General features: G+C 42.2%; 2 protein-coding genes across 3 annotated transcripts in view; one reads left to right on the top strand and one right to left on the bottom strand.

The window, feature by feature from the left end:
* Nucleotides 1–296: 296 nt before the first annotated feature.
* Nucleotides 297–9,599, top strand: PRPH2 (peripherin 2). Its single transcript, XM_053973041.1, has 3 exons — nucleotides 297–907; nucleotides 3,657–3,903; nucleotides 9,149–9,599. Exons 1-3 carry the CDS (start codon nucleotides 327–329, stop codon nucleotides 9,383–9,385), a joined length of 1,065 nt encoding a protein of 354 aa, XP_053829016.1. The 5' UTR covers nucleotides 297–326; the 3' UTR covers nucleotides 9,386–9,599.
* A 10,855-nt stretch (nucleotides 9,600–20,454) lies between these two features.
* UBR2 (ubiquitin protein ligase E3 component n-recognin 2) overlaps nucleotides 20,455–22,859 on the bottom strand; it is a 55,337-nt gene continuing 52,932 nt past the window's right edge. For both annotated transcript variants that reach the window (XM_053973032.1, XM_053973031.1), the window contains exon 47: nucleotides 20,455–22,468. In XM_053973032.1, coding sequence (XP_053829007.1) covers nucleotides 22,327–22,468 — 142 coding nt within the window. In that variant the 3' untranslated portion in view covers nucleotides 20,455–22,326. The remainder of the gene's footprint in view (nucleotides 22,469–22,859) is intronic.

Genomic DNA, 22,859 nt, shown 5'->3' with positions numbered 1-22,859 from the left:
TTAGAATGACGTCTTGCAGATCCAGATCAAATCATTTGAAACCTTGAGAGTGTTTCTCCTTTGCTTGGAAGAAACCACCAGAAATAGTTGTAGGTGCTAATTGCCCATTATTCTCACTAATGTGAAATTGTTAATTGGGACCTTTGAATATTTTACTTACTTGAGTCCTAACCGGGGGTCTTCAAGATGGAAGGACTGTGCAGTGGCTTGCTTCCCAACGTGCCCTTTGGGATCTCTTCCGACGCCTGAATGGTTCTGCCTCAAGTTGCTTACGCTGAGAAGAGGGGTCCAGGCTGTGAAATCTTCCAACATCTCCCACTACAAAGATGGCACTGCTGAAAGTCAAATTCAATCAGAAGAAACGGGTAAAACTAGCACAGGGACTATGGCTCATGAACTGGTTTTCGGTGTTTGCTGGAATCCTTGTTTTTAGCATGGGATTGTTCCTCAAAATTGAGCTCCGGAAGCGAAGCGAAGTGATGGACAATTCTGAAAGCCACTTTGTGCCCAATTCTTTGATATTGATGGGTATATTATCCTGCGCCTTCAATGGTTTTGCTGGAAAAATTTGTTACGATTCTCTGGATCCCGCTAAATTTGCCAAGTGGAAGCCTTTGCTGAAACCTTACCTGGCACTGTGCTGCGTCTTTAACATGCTCATTTTCTTTGTGGCTCTGATTTGCTTTCTCATGCGGGGTTCCCTGGAGAGCACCCTGGCCCAGGGGCTCAAGAATGGCATGAAGTTCTACCGGGACACAGACACCCCCGGAAGATGCTTCATGAAGAAGACCATTGACATGCTCCAGATTGAGTTCAAGTGCTGTGGCAACAATGGCTACAAAGATTGGTTTGAAATCCAGTGGATCAGCAATAGATATCTGGACTTCAGCTCCAAAGAAGTGAAAGAGTAAGTGACTTGGTGGGGTTTGTATCACGTAGTATCGATGTTTGATCAATGCTGTCCTCAAGTGCCAAGAGGCGCTGACTGGAAGGGGGTCTGTGTAAAATGGGGTTTTGTGTAATAAAGCATCCCAAATGACCAGCTGGATTGCTTCCTCCCCTGACAAATTCCTCTGAAGTCATCCATAAAATAAAATAAAAGAAAATAAAAAGCACCAAACTACAATTCCCACTCTTACTCAGTGTGATATAAACAGGCTAAATAGTTTTTACTGTCTTTTACTGCTTTATAAACCCATTACCTTGAGCCACACTCCCAAAATCAACAGGAAAGTATCAGAACTTTAATCCTTAAGCAGATGTCAATGTGATTTATTAATTTCCTAAAAAAAGAATTCCCTGGAGATATACTGTTGATACCACTTTTAAAACTCCACTTAGATATTGGCAGCTAATCAGCTGCATGGAAATAAATAGAGGCAAAAACACTTTGCCAATAACTCATGTCTTTTAGGTCCTTAAGATTTAGAATTTTATTTTTATATTCACTCAATGGATTGCCTCAGTGCTGCAATAATACTGAGCATCAATTGGTGTTCCTAGCTTTACACAGTGGCCCTCGTAGCCATATGTATTTTAAGTCCTGTGCCTAATTTTTTAAAACCTCACATGAAAGCAGCACTAGTTTATTGTTTCTATACAAACCAGATCAGGTTGTTGACCAGAAACACCTTAATGGCTTTGATGTCAGTGCCCAAAGAGGCAGTAATCCTAAAATCAGGTTAGGTGCAGTAAGCTCAAGCAGAAAATAAACATGAGAACAAAATGAACTTTTGAAATTAAAAAAGTAGCATTAGGCATATACAACCTAATAAAAAATTAAGCACTGGGGAAAGAAATGGTTAATCTGGGTTCTTTGGGAACATCATTCATTAACGTCTATGCTCTGTGGTTGCATAATGGGTCCTGTAAATGGGAAGCAATCTGCCTTTTAAGTATACTGCCTGTATTAAAAATGTCTGAAGTAATTTTGAAAAAAAGCTTTGTGCATCTCTTGGGATCTCTTGGGATCCCTGCCTGACTGTGTAAATGGTATTTCATTTGTGTGTGTCTCTCTGCATGTTCTTTTGACTTGTTGGGTGGTCTGGTTGTTTTTGCAGTTCTGCATGAGGACTTTTTTTAGTGAAAACTGTTAGAGATTTAACCCATAGCACTGCAGGATGTTATAACAAATACATTCACCATTGAATAAGGGGGTGTTTCCATTGCAAAGGTATGCCCATGGGTATAAATAACTACTTGAAAAAACCTTGCCAGCATTATATGGAGATTTGAGAGCTGTAGCTTAATCCAGCAGCAGTGGAAGGGCAAGGGACAGAGGGAAAACAGGGTTATACTGTCCTTAATAACTGATGCCTTGTTTGGGACTGAGACTCAGGGTAATTTCTTTGTACTACTGAGGCAGGAACTAGGGCATTAAAAATCTACAAATGGGTTTTAGTGAATTCAAGGTTTGTACTATGTGGTGGTGCACAATCTCTGCTCCCATTCCTGGCAGGATAGTCTAGCCCCTTTGAAGCCAATAGTAAAGTTCCCCTTAGTTCCAAGGAAGGAGGGAGTCTGTCCCCTGTGGTAAGCACATTCCCCCACAGTGGGATTTTTATATTATTTGTAGAGCAAAGGCCTGATCCAATATCCAATCTCTCTGAAACTGGTGGAGCATTTACACATGAATGGGAATTAGACCCAATCCAGAGCACACTTAACATTTAGAGAGAAAACCTCAGCTGCATTTGCTGTTTAGATATATTTAGATTATGATTGCAAAGTTGAATTTCCCTTCACCAGGTTGTTGGAATCACCTCTCTCTCTTTGACACAATTTAAAAATATCCATATAGAAAGCTACAAGATACACTCAGATTTTTTTTTTTTTTTTGCCTCTCTACACCACTGGGACTCTCCATTCTGTGATTTTCTAAGCCAAATGGCCTGTTTTAAAACTGCAGTCCTTTTATTATAGTCTTTTGCAGAGTCAGTGGAACTATTTGCCTTCTAAGTTATCTTGCATCTAAACATATCCTAAGACACCAGGCTAGATGACTGTTTACAGAGAACAACCACAGTGTCAGATGAACAATAGTTGGGGAGCTCCTGCAAGAACTTTGGAAATTTTGCAACATCCTGTTGCTGAAGCACATTTCATGTTTTCAATACTGGCTACTTTCCCAAGCCAAGAATAAATGCACAACCCCTCCCTGGAGATGTTATCATTAAAAAGAAGCTATTAAGTTTGCTTGTTCAATGTGTATAGTGGGTTCCAAGGCTGTTCTGAGTTCTTTTCCTAGTTCAGCTCCAGCACCTCTCTTCCAATCCTAACGATGCTGTGATCACTCTTTTCTGACTGCCCCTCCTGAATTGTCTCTGCCATTCACTTTTGTTAAAAATTAATTTCATTGAAGAAGTGACCCAAAGGTGTGCATTTCCACCAGGAGGAGTTAATTACACACGCAGTGTAGCCTTGACATAGAAAAGGATTTCAGAGAGAAAGGACACCCTGGACCAACACCGCTGTGTGAACGAGGGGACACAGAGAAAAGGCATGGTGGAAAATCCTCCTTGCCTTTGCTTTCATTCCTCATGCAAATTTGCTCCTGGATATCTTTGTGTGTGTGTCTGTGTGTCTGTCTGTGCATGTGTGTGTATGTCTGTGTGTCTTGTGTGTGTATTCACGCTCCCTTCTGCCCTTGCCCGCAGCCGGATCAAAAGCAACGTGGACGGGAGGTACCTGGTGGACGGCGTCCCCTTCAGCTGCTGCAACCCCAGCTCCCCCAGGCCCTGCATCCAGTACCAGGTCACCAACAACTCTGCCCACTACAGCTACGACTACCAAACCGAGGAGCTCAACCTGTGGCGCCGCGGCTGCCGGGAAGCGCTGCTCAACTACTACAGCGGCATGATGAGCTCCATGGGCGCTGTCATCCTCCTCGTCTGGCTCTTCGAGGTAACCCTTGCCCCCACACACGCTGCAGTGAAGTGCCAGCTCTGCAGGAGCATGGGCTTCTGAGTGAAAATCAAATCTGTTTAAAATAAATTTCCCCATTGTTAGGTTGAGAAAATATCTGATAGCTGAGTAAGGGCTGAAAGGTCCCGGGCTGGAAACAGAGGTGGAGTGGGTGTGGGATCACCCTCTTAGGGGGTCTCTGTGATCCAGAGCCTTGAGTATCCCACAGCAAGAGGGGAAAAAGGGAGTGATTTTCTGTCAAAGGCAAGGTACCTTAGTAGGGAAGAGAGTGCAAGGGCTCTGCTGTCCAGACACATTAATTTTACACGTGTCACCATTTGTGGGGAACGGGAAATACAAAAAAGCAGCACATCAGAAAGATGTGACAGTAATTAGTGGGAGAGAAAATGCAGTTAAAGGGTTTACACCCCAAACAAAATAAGGCTTTAAGCCACACACAGTGGAACGATTTCAAGGCAGCATGTGGACCTTCATCAGCTCCACCAAGGTATTTGGTCAGAAAAAGTGGTTTAGGTGGAGCAAGTGGATTAAATTCATTTAATACTGTTTCCCAAAACCATGACACAAATGCAAACAGGTGCCAACACTGCCTAGGGCAGGTGTCTGTGGGCACCATAACCCAAAGTGCAGCTTGGCTGATAAAATACTGTTCATCCAATGCAATGAATCCCCTGCCTCTGGGAGAAGGCCAGTTTTTTAGCCAGGGTGTTTAATCAACACTAATGCTCGGGGAGCGTGGGCTGGCAGTGGCACGAGGGCTGGAACGTGAAGGGCTGGATGTGGAGATCAGGCAGGACCTGCTGGTAAATGGAAGGGTGCAGCTCCCTGGGGTGCAGCAGATCCTTTCCTATCCTTGGAATGGCTGTTGCAAATAGCATTGCCTAATTTAAGTGATTCAGCTGCCTTTTAAAAAATTTAGATACATGCAAATTAAAAAAAGATGAGTTACATTTTGCTACAAGCACTGGCCTACAGCCTTCCAGGAATGAAGATGCTTTTTAGAAAATAAACACCTACCTAAATCTGTGAACTGAAAAAAAAAAATCATGAAATTACTCCATGTTGCGTTGTTTTAAAAATAACTGCTCCGAACTGCAGAGAAATGTATTACCTCTTTGCACTGTTATTCTGGCAAGAAAAAAAAGAGAAGGTCTTTATTTTAGCCCAGATTCAAGTGCAGAGCTCTTGAAGAGAGGGGAATTTCAACTGTATTCAAAAGTCAAAGAAATTGAAAAACTCAGGGGAAAAATGCACAAAATTACCAATGCCAGCTGCAAAAACTCATGACTAGGAATCTGTAACATACCTCTGCTAACTTGCAAGAGATTAATGACAGTGATATGTTAACATTAATAGCAGTGATAAAAATACAGTATTTTATGTCTAACTCTTCAAAAAATGAAGAGTATTTTCAAATGAAGGGAATTTTTTTCAGCCTGTGGCATAATGAGAAATAAGATCTTCTTTTCTTTGGGTTTTTCAAAATAGAAGGTAAGACTTTTTTCAGGCAATCAGAGGACTTTTAGGGCAAAACTTGAAAGAAACAACATGATCCTGGGTTACAATAACTTGCCCTCCTGAATATTTATTACTTGAATGATATTCTACCATAAAGGGACCAGATTTGGGTCTGAAATTCCCTTTGCTTTTAAGGCAAACTTTGAAGGAAGGAAGCAAAGCAGGAAACAGGCATTAATTTAGTCTCCCTTGAAATATAACAACTCCCTTTAAATTCCAGTCAGGGTAGGAAACAATTTTATGCTGAGCAGGAGGGCAGCAGAGGTTCCAGCTCCTGGACAAGGTAAGTGTGGGTCTGAGCAGGGTGAGCCCAGGGGCAGTGGTTGTGCTGACTCTGTAATTCTCATTTCCATTTTGACTTCCTGGGAAGGCACAGAAAAGTGCAAAAGCAAAATTCTGAGTTGCTTTACACCTGCAGCCACCATGGACTCAAACCAGGTGCTTCTCCAACAAAGCCCTTCTGGGGGCCATGGACAACTCTTCCAGCTGGGTTGCTGGAATTGAGGTGTGGGAAGGAGGAGAGAAGATGGAGGGGAAATACTAATCACAGATGTTATTCTGAGCTGTAGAAAAAGATAACATGCCAAACAGGCACAGGGACCTCAGGGAAGGCCATGTCTATTTCACCTTTCTATATTAGGCACAAGGAAGAATGAACCTATTTTGAAACATCAAAACTTCTATTTGAAAAGAATGCTCATATCTAGAAGCTTCTTTTCCTAACAAAAGCTGTAGACTTCCCATGTGTGACAACCAGTCATGAGGATGACAAAAAAAGATCACACCCTGCTCTGGCTAAGCCGCCTCAGGCTAAACCCTGGCAAACAGATGGGCTTCTCTGCAGAAGGTCAAGAAGAGCAAGCCTGGATGTCTTCTTGACCTGCCTCAGCCAGCAAAGAGGAAAAGAGGGGTTCAAGGGTGCCTTGAATAAATAATTTCAAAAGGAATAGAGGGCTGAGGCTGGTTCTTAAGATGCTCCAGGTCCTCCACTTGTGCAAACATGTGGATCTCAATAGGTCACAGCTGCTGCGACAGCCAAGACCCTGGGATTCACCTCCCATGTGCCACAGACCGGGCCCAGGCTGAGCTCCAGGAGAGCACTGAGACATTCACAGGAGGCACTTTGCATGTCCTGTGTTGGAGAGTAAACTCTCTGATGCATTAACAGTAGGGGTGAACTCCTGGTGATCTCCAAAACCAGCCCACAGGCAGCAGGGACCCTTCAGACAGACACAGTTCGCGCTGTTGGCCCAGCTGGAGAGGCTGAAGGTGGTGGGGTACAGGGGATCCACCAGCCCAGCCCGTGCAGCCATAGCCCCGGAGAAACACTGTGGCTGTGATCTTCCAGGCACTTTAAAGTTGCTGTAAAATGACATGAGTTCCCATGACAGGGAAATCATCCCTCAGCAAGATTGGCCTTGCTCTGGGGTTCTGACACCGCAGCCTTCTGTGCTGGATTGTGGTTAAGCTCAAATCTACAACCCACAGACTGGTTAAGGCTGCAGGTTTAGCTGTGGCCTCACCAGGGCTGAGCAGAGGGGAAGAAGGATCACATTCCTCAACCTGCTGGCAATTATTCCTCTAATGCAGCCAAGGATACCGTTTTCCCACTTTGCCACAAGGGCTCATCGTTGGCTCAGGGACAGCTTGGTGTCACCCAGAACCCCAAGGCCCTTTGCTGCCAATCTGCTGTCAGCCAATCACCCCCAGCACATGCATGGGGTTATGCCTTCCCCGGTGCAAGACTTCAGCTAAACTGGTAGTCCCAGACTCTTTGTGATCATATACAGATAGACTAATTTACCAGATACTTGTCTCAAACTTCCTGGGCTCTCTTCTCATCTGCCACAGAAGGCAGGCGCAGATCAGTGGAGGTGACAAGGAGACAGACATTTTGCATTGCTTTTAAGGAATCTCAGCTTCAGGGACTCAAAATCATGCTTAGAAAGAAAACAAAGTCTTAAACTGAGAGAAAATATCACAAAATCTCTTACAAGGACGGGTCAGATGCTCAGTGCTGCACAAGCACCTTCCTTTTTAAAAGCACGATAATATTTAGTGACTTAGAGCTATCCAGGAAGCCAGTCCACCTACTTGGGCTGTCAAATAGGGGCACTTGACAGGTCAATCACAAAACAAAGCTCCGGCTGGAGGCAGCACAAGTAGAGAGCATGTGGAGGCCATTTCCTGCACCCAGCCCTGTTAATCTGCACTTGCAACAGCCATTGATTTCAAAGATATCAGCCCCATGAGTGAGAGCAGCAAAACTGGGACTCAGAGTAGACGGAAGATGTCAAAGGCTTTAAATCCCAAGACTAACGTGATGGGATTTGTCACTTGTGGTGACTTTTATAGAATAGTGCTTTAACTGATTTAAGTCATCATATTATTGACTAGATGAGACTATTTCCAGACTCAGAGCCACTAGAAACCTCCTTAGTGACCAAAGTGTGGCTAGTCATACATTCCTGTGTTAAGCAGTGTGAACACTTGCCTTTGGATAGGAAGTATTTGATGAAACTTGTTTGTTTGACCAATGTTTTTCCTGTTCTGATCTTGAGTGAAGGCAGAGAAATACAAACATCTGCAAATGCTGATAGTAGATAAGTGTAGCTTTAGTCTTCCAAGAGTTTGGAGACACATCATATACCAGTAGGATGACCACAGTAGACAGGCTGATGGATGGTCCATGGAAGCACATGCTTGGGCAGTGTCTCGAGTCCAGAAGCCAGATGTGAATTCTGCCACTGGCCTTGCCATGTGGCTGAATCCCAACCTCAAATCTGCCAGCCTCTTTAGCCATCAGGGCTGAGGAGGACCAAGGTAATCAGTTCCTTGGGAAACTGGGTAGTGTGACAGAGGCATCCTACTTCCCTTAGAGAACAAATCCTGTGAGGTCCTGACAGCAGTAGGTGTTCTCCATCTGAGCTTTATCCAGCACGTGAAGGACCAAACCAATCTTACTGCTGCCTCATCCCAACCACCAGCTCTAGCACGTCACCAGGCTGCCTCTTCTGGAAGCTGCTCTTCTGTCCATCTCTACTTCACTCATCAATCACTTCCTTCACAAGCACCACAAGGGTGAGGTCAGATTGTTCTGAATGGTGTTAGAAGGCAGGAGACTGGCTAAAAACACTCTTTCTCTCTGGAGACAAGTGCAGGGTGTTGTCAGTGTCAGCAGTGTTACACAGTACAGTAGAAAAAGTCTCAGTCAAGACTGCTGGGTAATATTTAATCAGAAATATAAAATTTGTTTTAGGTGGAACCTGGGAGAGATCACCTGCTGCCTTGGTTTCATTATTTGCACATACCTATATTAAAACAAAATCAGAATCTGAAGCAGAAAAACTAATGGCTCAAATCCTAACTGCTCCATTCTGCAGAGACACTGATTCATTAATATCTCCTTGATCAGCTTAATATACTCACCAAACATATTAAGGTCATGCAAAGTCAAAACATTTAGCTAAAACTAAGTGGGTGGTGGCCAAGGGCAGTGTTGCACATCCAAACTGCCTTGTGGACATCCAGTGCACGGCAGCCAGGGATGCATTAAAGCCTCCCGGGAGGGCACCGACACTGACAGGGCTTGTGGAGAGGCCCCTCGGAGCAGCAGCCCAGGCTGCCCACAGCAGGGGACAGGGAGGGTGGGACGGGAGTGTCCAGGCCTGGCTGACGCTCTCTCCTTTCCCGCTGCCTGGCACAGATGTCGGTGATGGTTGGCTTGCGCCTTCTGCACACCTCCCTGGAAAGCATTGCCAATCCCGAAGACCCCGAATGTGAAAGCGAAGGGTGGGTCCTGGAGAACAGCCTGAAGGACACTTTCAAATCCGCGCTGGAGAACTTGAAAAAGCTGGGTAAGTTCAACCAGGTGGAAGCAGGAGCCGAAGGGGCCGAAGGAGAGGAAGGTGGGAAGACGCCAGCCATCACAACAGTCAGTTGAGCTGCTCATCGAGGTGGACTTTTTCTCAGAGGAAAACAACACGAACTGAGAATTGTGAATATATCTACATTTTAAAAGCTATGTATCAACCACCAGAACACACATTTCTACGCGTGTTCACTTTTGTACATGGGAGCATATAACATAGTGCACCCTGGGATAAAACACTTATCCACAATGTGAGTACACCATATCCATACCCTTTTGGGAATATGACCTTAACTAGGACTTGCAATACTGATGTGTTCCCTTATCAGAGACAGTTAGTTTAAGAAAAAAAAATTAAAAAAAAAAAAAATTGCCAGCATCACATTTCATCTTATTTTGAAATTAAAAGTGGAATTTGAAAAGTTAGTATTTTTTGCTCAAGTTTTTTCATCAGCATACTTTCTGTACTTCAGCTTTTAACGACAAACAGATTTGGTTTCTGGAGAGTAACATGATAGAATTCAAAGAAGGAAGGATTTCCAGAATTGTATATAACTTAGTATACAGGTATTTTGACAAACCTCTCATATGTGATTTTTGTTAATGTGCTAAGCAATGGTATTTTCTGCTGTATTCTTAAGATGTATGTAGAACAAGATGCAAACTTTGCTGAGAATTTATGTACTAAGCAAAAATTGTAATTTAATGAAGCAGCCAAGCATCATAAAAACAACATTCAGGTAAGATTGAGGGGGTTTATTTCTCAGGGTTTTTTGCAAGCTGTAATATCTTGAATGTATGTGTTGTATACTTATGCTTCACCTTGTAATTAAATTCTTTGCAGAAGCTTAGAAGATTCATCTTTTAGTGTGTGGAATCCAGACTATGAGCATGTGCCAGTTATGGTTACTCTGGACATTTTACAGAGTATGTCATCTCATAACTTGCTACAGAATATTCAAGCCCAATTATTTTTAAGGCAAGAAAAAGACAAACCCAAATCCAGACCCAAATACAGGCCACTTAGAACTCACACTTTAAGTGTTTTCCAGGGCCCTAGAAAGTGGATACCATTCATCCACAAATACATCAAGCCTCACCCTTTCAGGCCAGGGAAAACTAAGTTTCAATCAAAGCCCAATGTAAAAATTTTACTTTATCATTGATGGGGTACTCCTCATTATATCTTTTAAATCAAAGAGAAGGTACATTTTCCATATGCTGCATCTCTCCAAACACAATGTCATAGCTGGAGGATGCTGTTCTTAAGTTGGAATAAAACAAGAAAAGAGTTTGCTGTGGCATGCAGCCTCTAATAAGGGAACAGAGCCTCATCTTGAATTTATTTTGCCAGATAATTTCAACTAAAGGGAAAGAAACCTGAGAGAACCTGAAGCCCCATCCCCCTGCACCAATGACTGCAGACACCTCAGTTCCTCCCTGCAAGCCAGGCACCACACTTACTTTTACCCTGCCTGTGCAAGCCCTCTACTTCTCGGGGGTGTACCTGGGAGAGGTTTCTCAGTGGGTCCCCTCTCCCTGGCTGGTGGCCGCCCCTCAAAGGGAGCAGTGTTTGCAGCTGTGTCACCACTGCACAGCCCACTGGTTTTCATTCTTAATCACTTGTGCACTTGCCCCAGCAGCACTCAGCTCCTTCAGCTTCTGTCCCAATTCCTTCTAGGATGGACAGATCAGTTCAAGGCAGGACAAGTAGGGATTTGTCCATACATCACGCCGTAGTTTCCATCTCAGTGCCCAGGGTGTTTCAGGCCACCTGCACTCAAGGTTTGATTTTGACAGGTGTCTGTGGTGTCTTTTCACTTTCTCAAAGCTGGTCAAAGCTTTCAACTTTAGTTATGATCATGAATTTAGTTACAATAATGAATTAAAAAGTCACTCTCCTCTTCTGTGCATAAGACTAGGACAAGGGCACTGAAAAAAGGCCAACTTGCTACTCACCACAGCCCATCGTCTCCTGCTCTGCTGAGGGACAGAACTGTACGAGCCAGAGCAGCTCCTCCCTGCCCAGTAGGACGTCACTGGGGCCAGCTGCCCCATTAGAGAAGAACAGGATTGTGGATGGCACACGATGTGGCCACATCTACCAGAGAAGAGCTTTTCAGAGGAGTCACATGTGGATAGGAGCTGTGTTACAAGGATTAATCACAGTCTCTCCTTGTGAGGCTTCAGTGTGCTGTGATCTATACCCATTATTTGACTAGACTGACTTTTCAAAGAGATCTAGATTTATTGCTGCCCTAGAAATCTGGCTTAGGCCACTAATTTAGACAGGACTCTCAAATTTTTCATGGTGTCTGTTTTTTATCAGATTATTGCTAAGGCAACATATTTTCAAACCATTCTTTCAATGCCACACTGGAGAAGCCAGTTCCCAGAGCAATGGTATCATGCAGATAAAGAGACCATCTGAGACAGGTTTATGAAGAACAGCACTAGAACCAGGGAACAAAGAGTATATGGGCTAATGCTGTCTAAAAGAAAGCCTCCTGGTTGATGAAGATCTTTGTGACATCTTACGATTACCACAAGATTGTAATATGACTGCTTTGTACAATATCACATGTAATATATCACTCATCCAATCTTACACATACTTACCTGTGATACTGCAAATGCTGTTCTAGATAAAGATATTTCTGCTGACTGCAAATGTAAATTTAGGTATTAAAATGTTATTGCAAGTAAAGATCTCTTTAAAGAAAATGTTTAAATATATACAATTTAATACAGATTTCTTTAATTTGCATTACTGCTTTTTTCTTCCGAATTCATGTTTTTGGATCTGTTTTATGTGTCCCTATACATGGCAAGGTTTTCCCCACCTCTATATAATGCTCTGAGAGAAAGCAAACATTCCTCTTTTCATGTGCCCAGCTAAGCTCAGGATGTGCAAGCAGACCCCCAAATCACCTGCCTCTTACCAGAAACAGAATTTGCTGTGCTATTTTAATAGCATCCTCTTGTAGTACATAGGAATTAAAACATCTTCACAGCCATGAACGTGATGGTCCGCTCATGTTGAACTAGTGAAACCACTGGCATCCTCAGGGTCTTTGACAATCAGCTGGGTTTATAACCTCTTTTTCTCCCCCTGTTTAAATCTAACTTGCAATGGACATTCAAAAGAACACTGTTCTTATTTTGAGAACATTGTTCTTATTTAAAATTTAAGCCTAAAGCCCACAAAGTCAAATCTCCCTGCAGCAATCCAACGACTTCCAGAGCTGTGCCCTGATTTTCAAACTAATAAACTTCAGAAGGATGTGAACTTAATTCATCCAAACCAGGCCACTTCTTTTTAGGTACCTCCATATGGATTAGCAGCTTAAATCCAAGTACCCAGATCTCAGTGTCAGCCCAAGTCCTTGAAGTGTCAACTCTTCAGAAATATCACTTTTAAGAGAATGACAAAAAGTGCATTCTTTTACCGATGACATTTATTTGAAGGGACACAGAACATTGACTAAAGTGCTTTAAAGGAGGAAATATAAACAGCTTCCTTAAAGCTATTAGTTCCTAAGTAGCCTTAATACAATTGACAAGATTAGCCTCCATGCATTACATGGGCTTGGGCATTTGATAATACCACACAAATACAAGTGTGCAGCTTAGCGAAGAGCATGGGAATGCTATATCGGGCTCACAGGCACCACAGACCTCCTAGCTGATGGGCTGGGAAGATTTTCAAGGCTGATATAAAGAAAAAGGAATCCCAGCAAAACAGTTCCTGATTTACACCCAACTTGCTTGTTTCGTGAAAGAAGCCAATGCTGTTCTTAGCATAAACAATGGAAAAAGGGGACGGATCACAAATGCTTATTAAAAAAAAAAAAAAAAAAAAAAAAAAAAGAGCATTATTAGAGATTAGTTAATTAAGAGATAAGGCCAGAAAAATAGAATGGAACCATGTGATAACAGCCCCCTGTGGGGAAGACACAGGCTTAGGCAAATTTATTTCTGGCAACAGCAATGCAGTTATCTCATATCTGAAGTCATGCCTATGTGGAACATTTTCTGATTTATATCAGACCTATAGTGTTCAGTGACTGACTGAAACACTGAAGTAGTAAAACACATCTCTCAAAGCACCTGCATTTGCTGCTCCCATGTCATTTCACAGGTATTTCTGAATCTGAATCCAAAGCACAGTTGTGAGGTGGGACAGCTGGAGGAAAGCCTGGCCTGGAGCTCAGCTTTGTAGACTCTCCATCACAGTCTCGGCAGCACCCTGTCCTGGGGGACACCCCTTTTTGCATTTCCTCCCTAATATTTGGGAGGGCTCCACAGAGGGAGGCTGAGCAGGATTCCCACCTCCCATCCCACCAGCTCCCCACAAAGCACATACAAACAACTACCCTTGCCTGATTGTTTCTACTAAGAGGACAGCCCATAAACCATGAGGAAATACATTTCCACAGTTTGTTCTCAAAGCTCTGCAGAGCAATGGGTGGTGCAGGAATCAGAGGAACCAGTCAAACAGTGACACCAGGACCAAAGGGCAAGTCTGCAGCCTGCCACCAGACTGATGCACACCCTCTGCACCAGGCAACCAAGCACCACATCCCCGGGCAAAACTGGGTCAAACATTGCAAAGCAGATGTGAGGAGACTTTGGCATGTGGAACTTGGAAAGGTACAATTGCAGCTGGAGGGTGATGAAAGAAGGAGAGCAAAGCACTAAATCTCAGGCACAAAATGCCCCACACTGACTCCATTGGTAATAGGATGTTTAGTTCTTGAAAAAAAAACCCACAGAAGTCACTTTGAAGTCTGTGATGATGCAGAATTTAACAGCAGCACCAAAGAAATGCCGTCCTTCCTAGCTGGAGATGCACAGAGCCCTCGCTCCAGCCAGGCAGCAATGTCAGGATACACAAGCTGGAAGGAGACTCTGGTTGTGTTCATCAGTTCCAGGGCACACCCAGTCCCCAAACACAAAGTTTTCCTCTCACAAATCACCTCCTGCCTTCCCTGCCACCCAAATAACCTGTCCAGAGGGTGGCACAGCTCTGCCTTAGACAGATGGGTATGAGTTTTCCCATTTACACACGTGTTTTCTCCAGCACAAATAACAAGCTAAGGTTTAAAATGACAAAAAAAACAGAGGGGACATACCAACAAGGACAAGATTAATTCACAACTTTGTATGAATTAATCTTTCATTAATTACATAAATTAATCAAGAGCACAAGTAAAATTGATTCTGTAATATTGCTTTGGCATATTTTAAGTAAATTCTGACAGTATTTCTTGGTTTTGCCCCAGAATGTTAAATGTAATTGGGACTTAAAATTCAAATCTATCCTCTACTTCTCTAGGTTGTTTTTTTATTATTTTAGAGTATTTTAGATTATTTTTGAGATTAGGTAGTATTAAAAATGGATCAAATGCATTTCAGGAGACATTTTATTCAGAGAAAAACTTGCAGTGGTATGTCTAGATTTCAAATAATTGCTACCACACCATATCCCTGACTCCAATGGGAGAAAACAACTTTCTGTCCCCTCCCTCTTTGCAAGGTGGCACTCGACCAGGAGTGCTGCTTACACAGGTAGACATTCCCAGTGCCACACACCCTCCTCAAATACTGCACAGCCAGGTCCAGGTCTCTGTCACTGGTGAAGGTTTACAAGTAGATCCCAAATCTTTGAGAGCAGGATTCAACCCCTTCCTCATCTCATCACAACCACTGCTGATGCAGCCCTAGAAACCATGTGCACCTCAACAGCCATGCCTGGAGCAGGGCATCCCACCTTGAGCACCCACTGTGCTCCAAGGCAGTGAAGCCACCACATGAGGTCTTGGGTTTGCTGTCCTAAATGGATGTGACACCTTTCAATGCCTGGATAACTGCTTTTCCACATCTGCCCAACGATTTGAAATGCTGCCCACACAGAAATGTTTGTCTCACACATGATGGCATTAGAAGCAGTTACCCCCAGCCTCCCAGCTGAACACTCTGTGCTTCTGCATGCTCCAAGTGCCATGTTGCTAGTGTAGAGCACTTACCACTCCAATAGAAAAAAAAAAAAAAAAACTCAAAATTCCTTGCTTTCAGCTCCATCCAGTTCAAGCTGACAGAGTGGATCTTAAAGACTGCATTACGAAGTAGTACACAGAAAAGAAAAACACACACAAAGTTCTTTGTTTCAGAGTTCATGCCATGCTCCAAGCTTTCAGCTATTAGAGCACTTTATGAATTACCAAAACCTGACCTGGAAGGAATTATTATACACACATGAGATGCCTGACTATTTCAACAGCATTAAGTAGATGCTTAGCAATTACTGCAGATTTTTTTTCTTCTTCTAGTGTATTTGGTGCTAAATTGCACATTAATTCCAAGACACTGATACAATCACTGCAAAAATACTCCAAGGCTTCTTGGAGCAGTCTTTACAGGGAACAAACAGCACCTTTCTAATGCAGGCATCTCTAGTTAGAGGACACCAGTGAATTACATCAGTGAACACATTGCTGATCCCCTCACCCTCGTTATTTTTATATAATCTTGTCTCCTATTCATTAACACACTTTACCATCCTCCACACTTAAGAGTACTGCAAGTACAGAAATACGTTTCACACGTTGTTCCTCAAATACATGGTTGATTTCAAATCAACACTTGGGTTTTATAAGTCACTAAAATATTCTGCACTGGTCTGCACAGACACCATCCCTAACCTGAGCTCAGCTGTCCCACCCTGCCCAGGGCTCTCTACCCAGTCTGGCTTTCCTTCCAGGATCCCACGCAAAGGACAAGCTGGAAAACTTACCACCTCCAAGCTCACGCTGTCTGAAAAGAGACTGTGAAAATATATATTCACAAACTGATGAAAAAGTAACATTTAATCATTGCTGTCATGGAGACGAAGATCAGTACTTGCCATTTCGTAGCTCCTACACCTGGCGCACTGCGAAACTCCTCATACTCTCCCTCTTCTTTTTTCCTCCAAGAGAGGAGTGCTTGACAAATCTCTCCATCAAAGATGTAAGATTTGGGCATCTAATGTTTGCATGCCAGGAGAGGGGGAAAGGTGGCAGAAGAGCAGGAAAAAAAAGAGGATGAATATGCAAAAGACTCAAGATAAAAATATGCAACGCAGTTTTTATCTGTGGAACAAAGATTTGTAGAAGAAATGTTAAAACTGCCACGAATGAAGTATGAATAGAAACGTGCATGTATGAAACAGCAGAAGAAATAACTGAGCAAGCCTTTAGAGAGCAGATGTATGGATAACAAGGGATGTGACTGACAGCAATAAAGTGGGAAGATGCTGAGAAATGTGTTGTTTCCACCCAGCCCAGGAAGCCCGAGCTCCAAATGGCCGGGGTACAGTCGCCTTCTCAGCAGCAGACCTGTGCTTTGGCAACGCGAGGGAGAGTGCGTGCTGTGTGCCATTCCTCTTCACGTTAGTATACCAGCCAAGGCACCCAAAACAGGAAAAGGCAACAGGCAGCCTTACTTGAGATTTAGGATGAGTGAAGCAGGATACTGAAGCAAAACACAGCCCTACAGGTCCTACTGAATCCCAAAGAATATAAAAGACATTTCCAAAAGCCATTGCTCGTGTCCTCTGTAGCACCTAGTCCTTGCCAGACTGTTTGGACACACACACCTTGGTGTGCATGGTGTGTGTGGGTGGCTACAGTGAACTTCAATAAGAGAAATCATCATACCCTTCTATAGTGTCTCAAGCTTAAGTGAGAGGATGTTTTAGTACTGAGCTTTCATAAATAAATACATCATAAATGCTCAGCTACTTCTCAGGGCCAGCTGGTGATAAGGGGCACTGAGTAGCATCAAAGCACTCCCGACATGAGCAGAGGGGTACAAGGCATGCCCAATGTGTTCTAATCACAGGGCTCTGCTTTGTAAAAGCCTGAACTATTTTACTGCAGCTTACAGGCTCTATCAGCCTGCAACACATTTAACTAATACACATTGACTACTATAAGGTGATAAACAGTATTATCAACAAAACTAGCTCAATGCCGTTGCATAAAAGTCACATTAACCATTAGAGACTGATTCTCCCAGAACAGAACCAGTAATCAGTATTTCTCCTGTCCCTTAGCCTTGGAATAAAATGCAAAATGAAATTCCTTCTTCCCCTTACTGGAAAAAGCTGCTTAAATGTCTGAAAAGCACAGCTCTGTGGGACTTTCAGTCAGGCCGCTGAGAGTTTTTCAGTGGATGAATTTCCAGAACCTGGTCTGAGGGAAAGCAATGACAGATGGAGAGCCTCAGCCAAGGCTGGGATCCCCAAGTTCTTCCCTGTCCCTGACCCAACAGCTCTAACTTCCACAACAGCAGAATCCCCAGACTCCATGGGCAGTGTTGGCTGGCAGCAAGGAGAGGCAGGGAGGTTCCAGCTCCTCCTGGCCATGCCTCCAAGCTCCAGAGCTGCCTGTGGTGTGTGTTTCCCCTGCAGTCCCAGTAGCCAAGCAGGGAAGTAGGTTTTTATATAGTTATCCCAGGCTTACAGTATGCCCTTCCATCAGTCATTGCCAGTTCTCCAAACCAACAAATGACACACCCACAGGGTAAAGCTCAGTCATAACTTGAAATTATCAGCAACTGGAGATGAAAGTGTGCTATCCATGCATCCATGTGGCTTCCATCAGTCACTAAGAGATGGACAGCTTTTGTTTCAGCAATACTTATATACAGTTCTTCCTGAGAGATTATTCCTGCATTTGCATGAACACAGCCCAAAAAGAAACACCAACTCTACTCTAATTCCTCCACATTCAAATCCCAAGAGGAAAAAAACACCAAACCAAGAATAATTCATGGTAGGAGAGACATTTCCCTACAGACAAGTTGCCTGTAAGACTTCCCGTCGCTGCTAAGCAACCTTTCTGTGTGCCTGTCCCTGAGGAGATGTGGAAGCCATTCCATACAGCTTGAACCAGCTACCCAGAGAAAGAAGAGCCAAACTGCAACGTGCTAGCTGTGCATGCAGAGGGGTGGCTGGCAGGCTCCCTGGCTTGCACCACTCCTTCAGCACCTGGAAGCAGTCCTGCCAAAGGCAAGCCTGGATAATAACTGAATCCAGTGTTGTTCCCATGAAGTCTGCGACTTTCTCCATGCAGCATCAAGAACTCTGGGGCAATCATCACTGTACAGAGCTGAGGAACTGAACAGCTAATGGTAGAGAAGGAGATGCCTGCCTATGGAAGTTCCTTTAATATCAGTTAAGATATGAAAAGCACCATTCCATTCCCACTGTGATGCAGAACTGGCTCAACAAAAGCTAAGCTGATTCCAATACAAAAATACTCAGATCCCAAAATCCACAGAACCCCACAAAGAGGAGCCCAGTATCTCTTGCTATTACCAGAGGTGCCTATTTTTATATATTCTGCTGCTGTAAAACACTTTCTCTGTACAGCAAATGTCTTACTTTAGAAGAACTTCCAATATGATTTCTGACATCCTCATAACCAATTTGCGGAGATGTAAACTAGGCAGACTGCAAGGTGAACAGAATCTTGGCTGGATTCTCAGGCTCACAGGGTGGCAATGAACAGTTGGAAGCAAACCAGTTGCAAGCAGAATTCCACAGGGGCTGATATTCAAGCCCAAACTGTTTAATACTGCCATATTTGACTTCTATAATCAATAATCTCAACAGCAGAATGAAAACAGAGGGTCACCACCTCCCGCTGGAGGCAATTCCTAGAAAAGGAGGAGAATCCAGGGCAGAAGGGAGACTGACTGAAAAAGCTCAGTTGATCATGACACGATGCTACTGTAAAGAGATTTGAGATGCAACTCCCCTTGTACAATTTAATTGTCCAGAGAGGAAAACAGCTGGGCCCAGCTGAACGTGGGTTGAGCATCCAGTTTCTCCTCTACAAATTCAGGCCACAGAGAAAATTTTCATGACAGAGCTTCTAAACAGAACACCATCATTTAATATAAAATAAAAAATAAAATACACTTAAAAATGAGATGCCAGGGCTCAAGCATGAGAGCTGGCCAGGGCTCACATTGAATGAGAAAGGACAGAAAAGGGTCTGTGCAGCTGCTCACCCCATGTCCACTGTCTCAGGAAAAGGACTGAACTGAACCCTTCAAGTCCAGGTTGTTCCCAGTGCTAATAAAGTGGGAAGGCATGAAATTTACTTGCTTAGTGATCAGCATTGAAGACTGGTTTGAGGGACATGGGAAGAAGCTGCAGAGAACCAGAGGAGAGCTGAAAACAGAAATAGTCTTAAGAATCCACGAGCACTTCATCTCAGCCAAATTTCCCTGTAACATCACATGAAGTGGTTAGAGAGCTGTGGCAGCACTGGCTCTTGGGACAAGTCAGAAGGCATCAGGAGTTTGTTATCTTGGTTACAGACTTTGAGCAGAGTAAAAATGAGCCTCCTGTGGCAGACTGGGGGGAGTAAAAAGTGTTGTCTTCTAGTATGAACAGAGTAAATAACATTACTGATATGCACCTCAACCCTTATCCCTTTATAAAATGTAACTTATAATCCTTTAAAAAGACGATTAGACTTTTTGGTAGAGGTCAAGAAAGGTTTAGCTGACTGAAGCAAGTGACACTAATAATATAATCATCTTACACTTATAGCCAGGAAATTGCAGATGTTGCACATCCAGGTATTTCTGTCAGCTTGTGATTAACAAGGGGCACACTTGAAGGAACAAGCTCAGCAAAATTCTAAAAACAACCTTTAAAAAGTACTTATTGAACATTGACATGAAAAGCTCACACTTGATGCTTTCAGCTTTGTTTTGTATTTTGTTATGACATTTTTTTATCTGGGACTTTTTGTAGGTTTTGTTTTTTTTTTTTCCTTCCCCCACAGACATAATATATTCTAGATTGTACACATAACCCATAAATATTAAAGTTATAGCCAATTTATTACAGATATTGTTTCCCTGATACTGAATCATTGTTATATATAAATATTTCTGCATTAATATAAACACATGCAAAATAAATCAGAAAAGGGAAGTCTTGAGTTAAGGATGACCAATTTGCTAAAAAAATAATAAACTGTATACTTTGCAACTATTTGTGGTTGCTGTATCCAACTCTGATCCCAGACAAAAACCAAAAACTCCTTGCTGTCAGTATTTTGGTTTGCACAGAGAAATCTGTCAGAATTGTTGATTATCTTTTTAATATTAAGATTACAGGAAAAGAGTTTTTCAATGCAGTTACACATTATTTGAAACTGTGGCACATAGCTTAAAAAGCAAAGGAATAGTAACATCATCAAAAAAGTGGGATTTCTAAGTACCATGCACAGAAAATCGTTGGTATGTCAACCACCTTAAGTAGGGAAGGGCAAAGATAAAGCATTAAATGTCATTTTCCCCTGCAACTTCTCCATGTCTCTTCCTAAAAAGTGACAGCAATATTTAAATGATCCAATCTATGACAGGTAACAGAGACAAAAGCAGTCTGTACTGATGTTAAGAAAAGGAAATCCACATTGGCCAAGTTTCTTTATTTGATACTTCACATCTTCACTCAATACTATTACTGAATGTTTGAAAAACTGTCCTGTACACCATGAATATACAAAATTTATCTGAAGCATTAAATCTGTAAAAATAGGAACAATTCAGTCAGACCAAGTGTAACTGAAGACCTGGCAGACAGTGAAGGGAATTGTTTATCCGGGCTGAGATGCAGTCAGAAATTAAGACTTAACTAAAAGAACCACAGACTGTTAAGGAAATAGAACTATGTAAATTAAGATTTTACTAATTTGTCAGAAGATAGGAGAGGGAAAGGTAATGGATTTTATTTTAAATCAGTAAGCATAATGTGATTTTTAGAGACACCTTGGAGGTCTAATTACATACAACTAGAAAACTCACTGCCTTCAGGCACCCTCATATCAAGTGCAAATCTGCGCAGTTATAGAATATATTTATAAAATATACTATATGCAAACATCTTTACAGAGCTTTAAATCAAGCCAAAAAGTAAATATACTTGATGGGACAACAGGAAAAAAAAAAAAAAAAATCAAAAATGTGGGTAGTGTGATTGCGGCCCTTCAAAGCCAGAGGAAACCACTCAGTTTATCTGCAACAAAAAGAAGATGGGATTTGCACCTTAAAATTAGACTGCTAACAAAAATGAAGAAAATATCTTCTGTGCTTTTGAAAATTAACATAAAATTAGTTTTCGTGACTTTTACATATTATTGTTATCTTAAAATAACTTCTAAAGCACAATGTCAACCCTTGAATATCAATAACCAATCATGTAATTGAAAGTGAAAGGGTTTCCCAGATAAATTCAAATAAAAAACTACATAATTCTAAGGAGTGCAATGCTCTGGAAAAAGCTTTAAATTAAATTATTTTACCTGTAAAGCTACTGTTAGGTTTTTTTAGTTAGAAAACAACTGGAAGCAAGAAAGCTGCAAGAGTACAAATGACAAAATCCTTTTTAGATACAGCACGTGAAAGAGTGAATTATCCACTGATGCAGACAGAAACATCCATTTGCTACATTATTGGCTTCCTTACTTCATTCCATTGCATGTACACACAGCATAAGTATTAAAATGCAGAATAATAAATAAACCGGCTCAGATTACTAGCAAGGGGCAAAACACAATCCAGAATTGTGCTCTATCTAGTTTCTGTTTCAGCAGTCTTTTTCTCTTCAGTTCATGTGAAAAATCATAGTCAGACTTCCAAAAAGAGTCGTTCTTTTTTTTTATCAGAAACTTAAGTTCATTTGCCCAGGTTCATAACCCAAGACATTTCTGTGAAGGAAGCACAGTGCAAATTATAGGACTAATAAAATTTGCTTACATAGAAAGATGTTTACTTGATTAATGTTAATTGGTATCTTTATGAAATACATTGTAAAACAAAGATTAAATAACAGGACTGAGTTTGTTGGGGGTATTTTCCTTAGACTTTTTTCCTCATCCCTCCTTTGAAAAGCTTACTGAATTACAAAAATCTTTATTAAAGTTCCAGTCTTCAGCAGATAATCATTATAAATGCTGCCAATCAATGCCAACTAGAGTTTGATTTGCTTCTTGTGCATGTCCAATTTCCTCTGTAATACTGTGCTGTTGCCAGAGTTTTTGAATCTTTTTAAATCGCTCTTTGCACAGATGTAAGGGATTCCCACGTCTGAAAAGGAGATAACACTTATCAGGAATGATAAAACACTGCAACTAAGCACAAACACTCAGGTGTGACATACTAAGTATTAGATAACCCTATAAAATACTACAATATTTAGATAACCCTTTAATATTATTCATAATTATTATTAATAATATTATTAGTATTATCAGAGCAAATCAATAGGTATTTGGATGAGTAACCTGCAGTGCTACAGGTGCCCCTCTCTTACAGCTCAACAGTTCCCTCCAGCCTCTGGGAACCTCAAATCCAGCCCACAGAACTCCAAATGCAGGGTTTTAGCAACCTCTCTAGGTTGAACCAGTTCATATTCTCTGATTTTGGCCAGTTTCAGAAATAGCAAGTATTAACAATCTCAAGTCCCTAAATTATCCTC

This window comes from Vidua macroura, chromosome 3 (assembly GCF_024509145.1).
Source record: "Vidua macroura isolate BioBank_ID:100142 chromosome 3, ASM2450914v1, whole genome shotgun sequence".
Classification (NCBI taxonomy): Eukaryota; Metazoa; Chordata; class Aves; order Passeriformes; family Viduidae; genus Vidua; species Vidua macroura.
Note: the sequence above shows the minus strand (reverse complement) of the source record. Positions and strands in the feature narration are given on the sequence as shown.

What these genes read in the sequence shown, in the direction of transcription:
- PRPH2 (XM_053973041.1), top strand. Translation starts at nt 327, where the DNA reads ATGGCACTGCTGAAAGTCAAATTCAATCAGAAGAAACGGGTAAAACTA. An exon ending in AGCTCCAAAGAAGTGAAAGA is followed by an intron (nt 908 to 3,656) that starts GTAAGTGACTTG and finishes CCTTGCCCGCAG; the next exon opens with CCGGATCAAAAGCAACGTGG. An exon ending in TCCTCGTCTGGCTCTTCGAG is followed by an intron (nt 3,904 to 9,148) that starts GTAACCCTTGCC and finishes TGCCTGGCACAG; the next exon opens with ATGTCGGTGATGGTTGGCTT.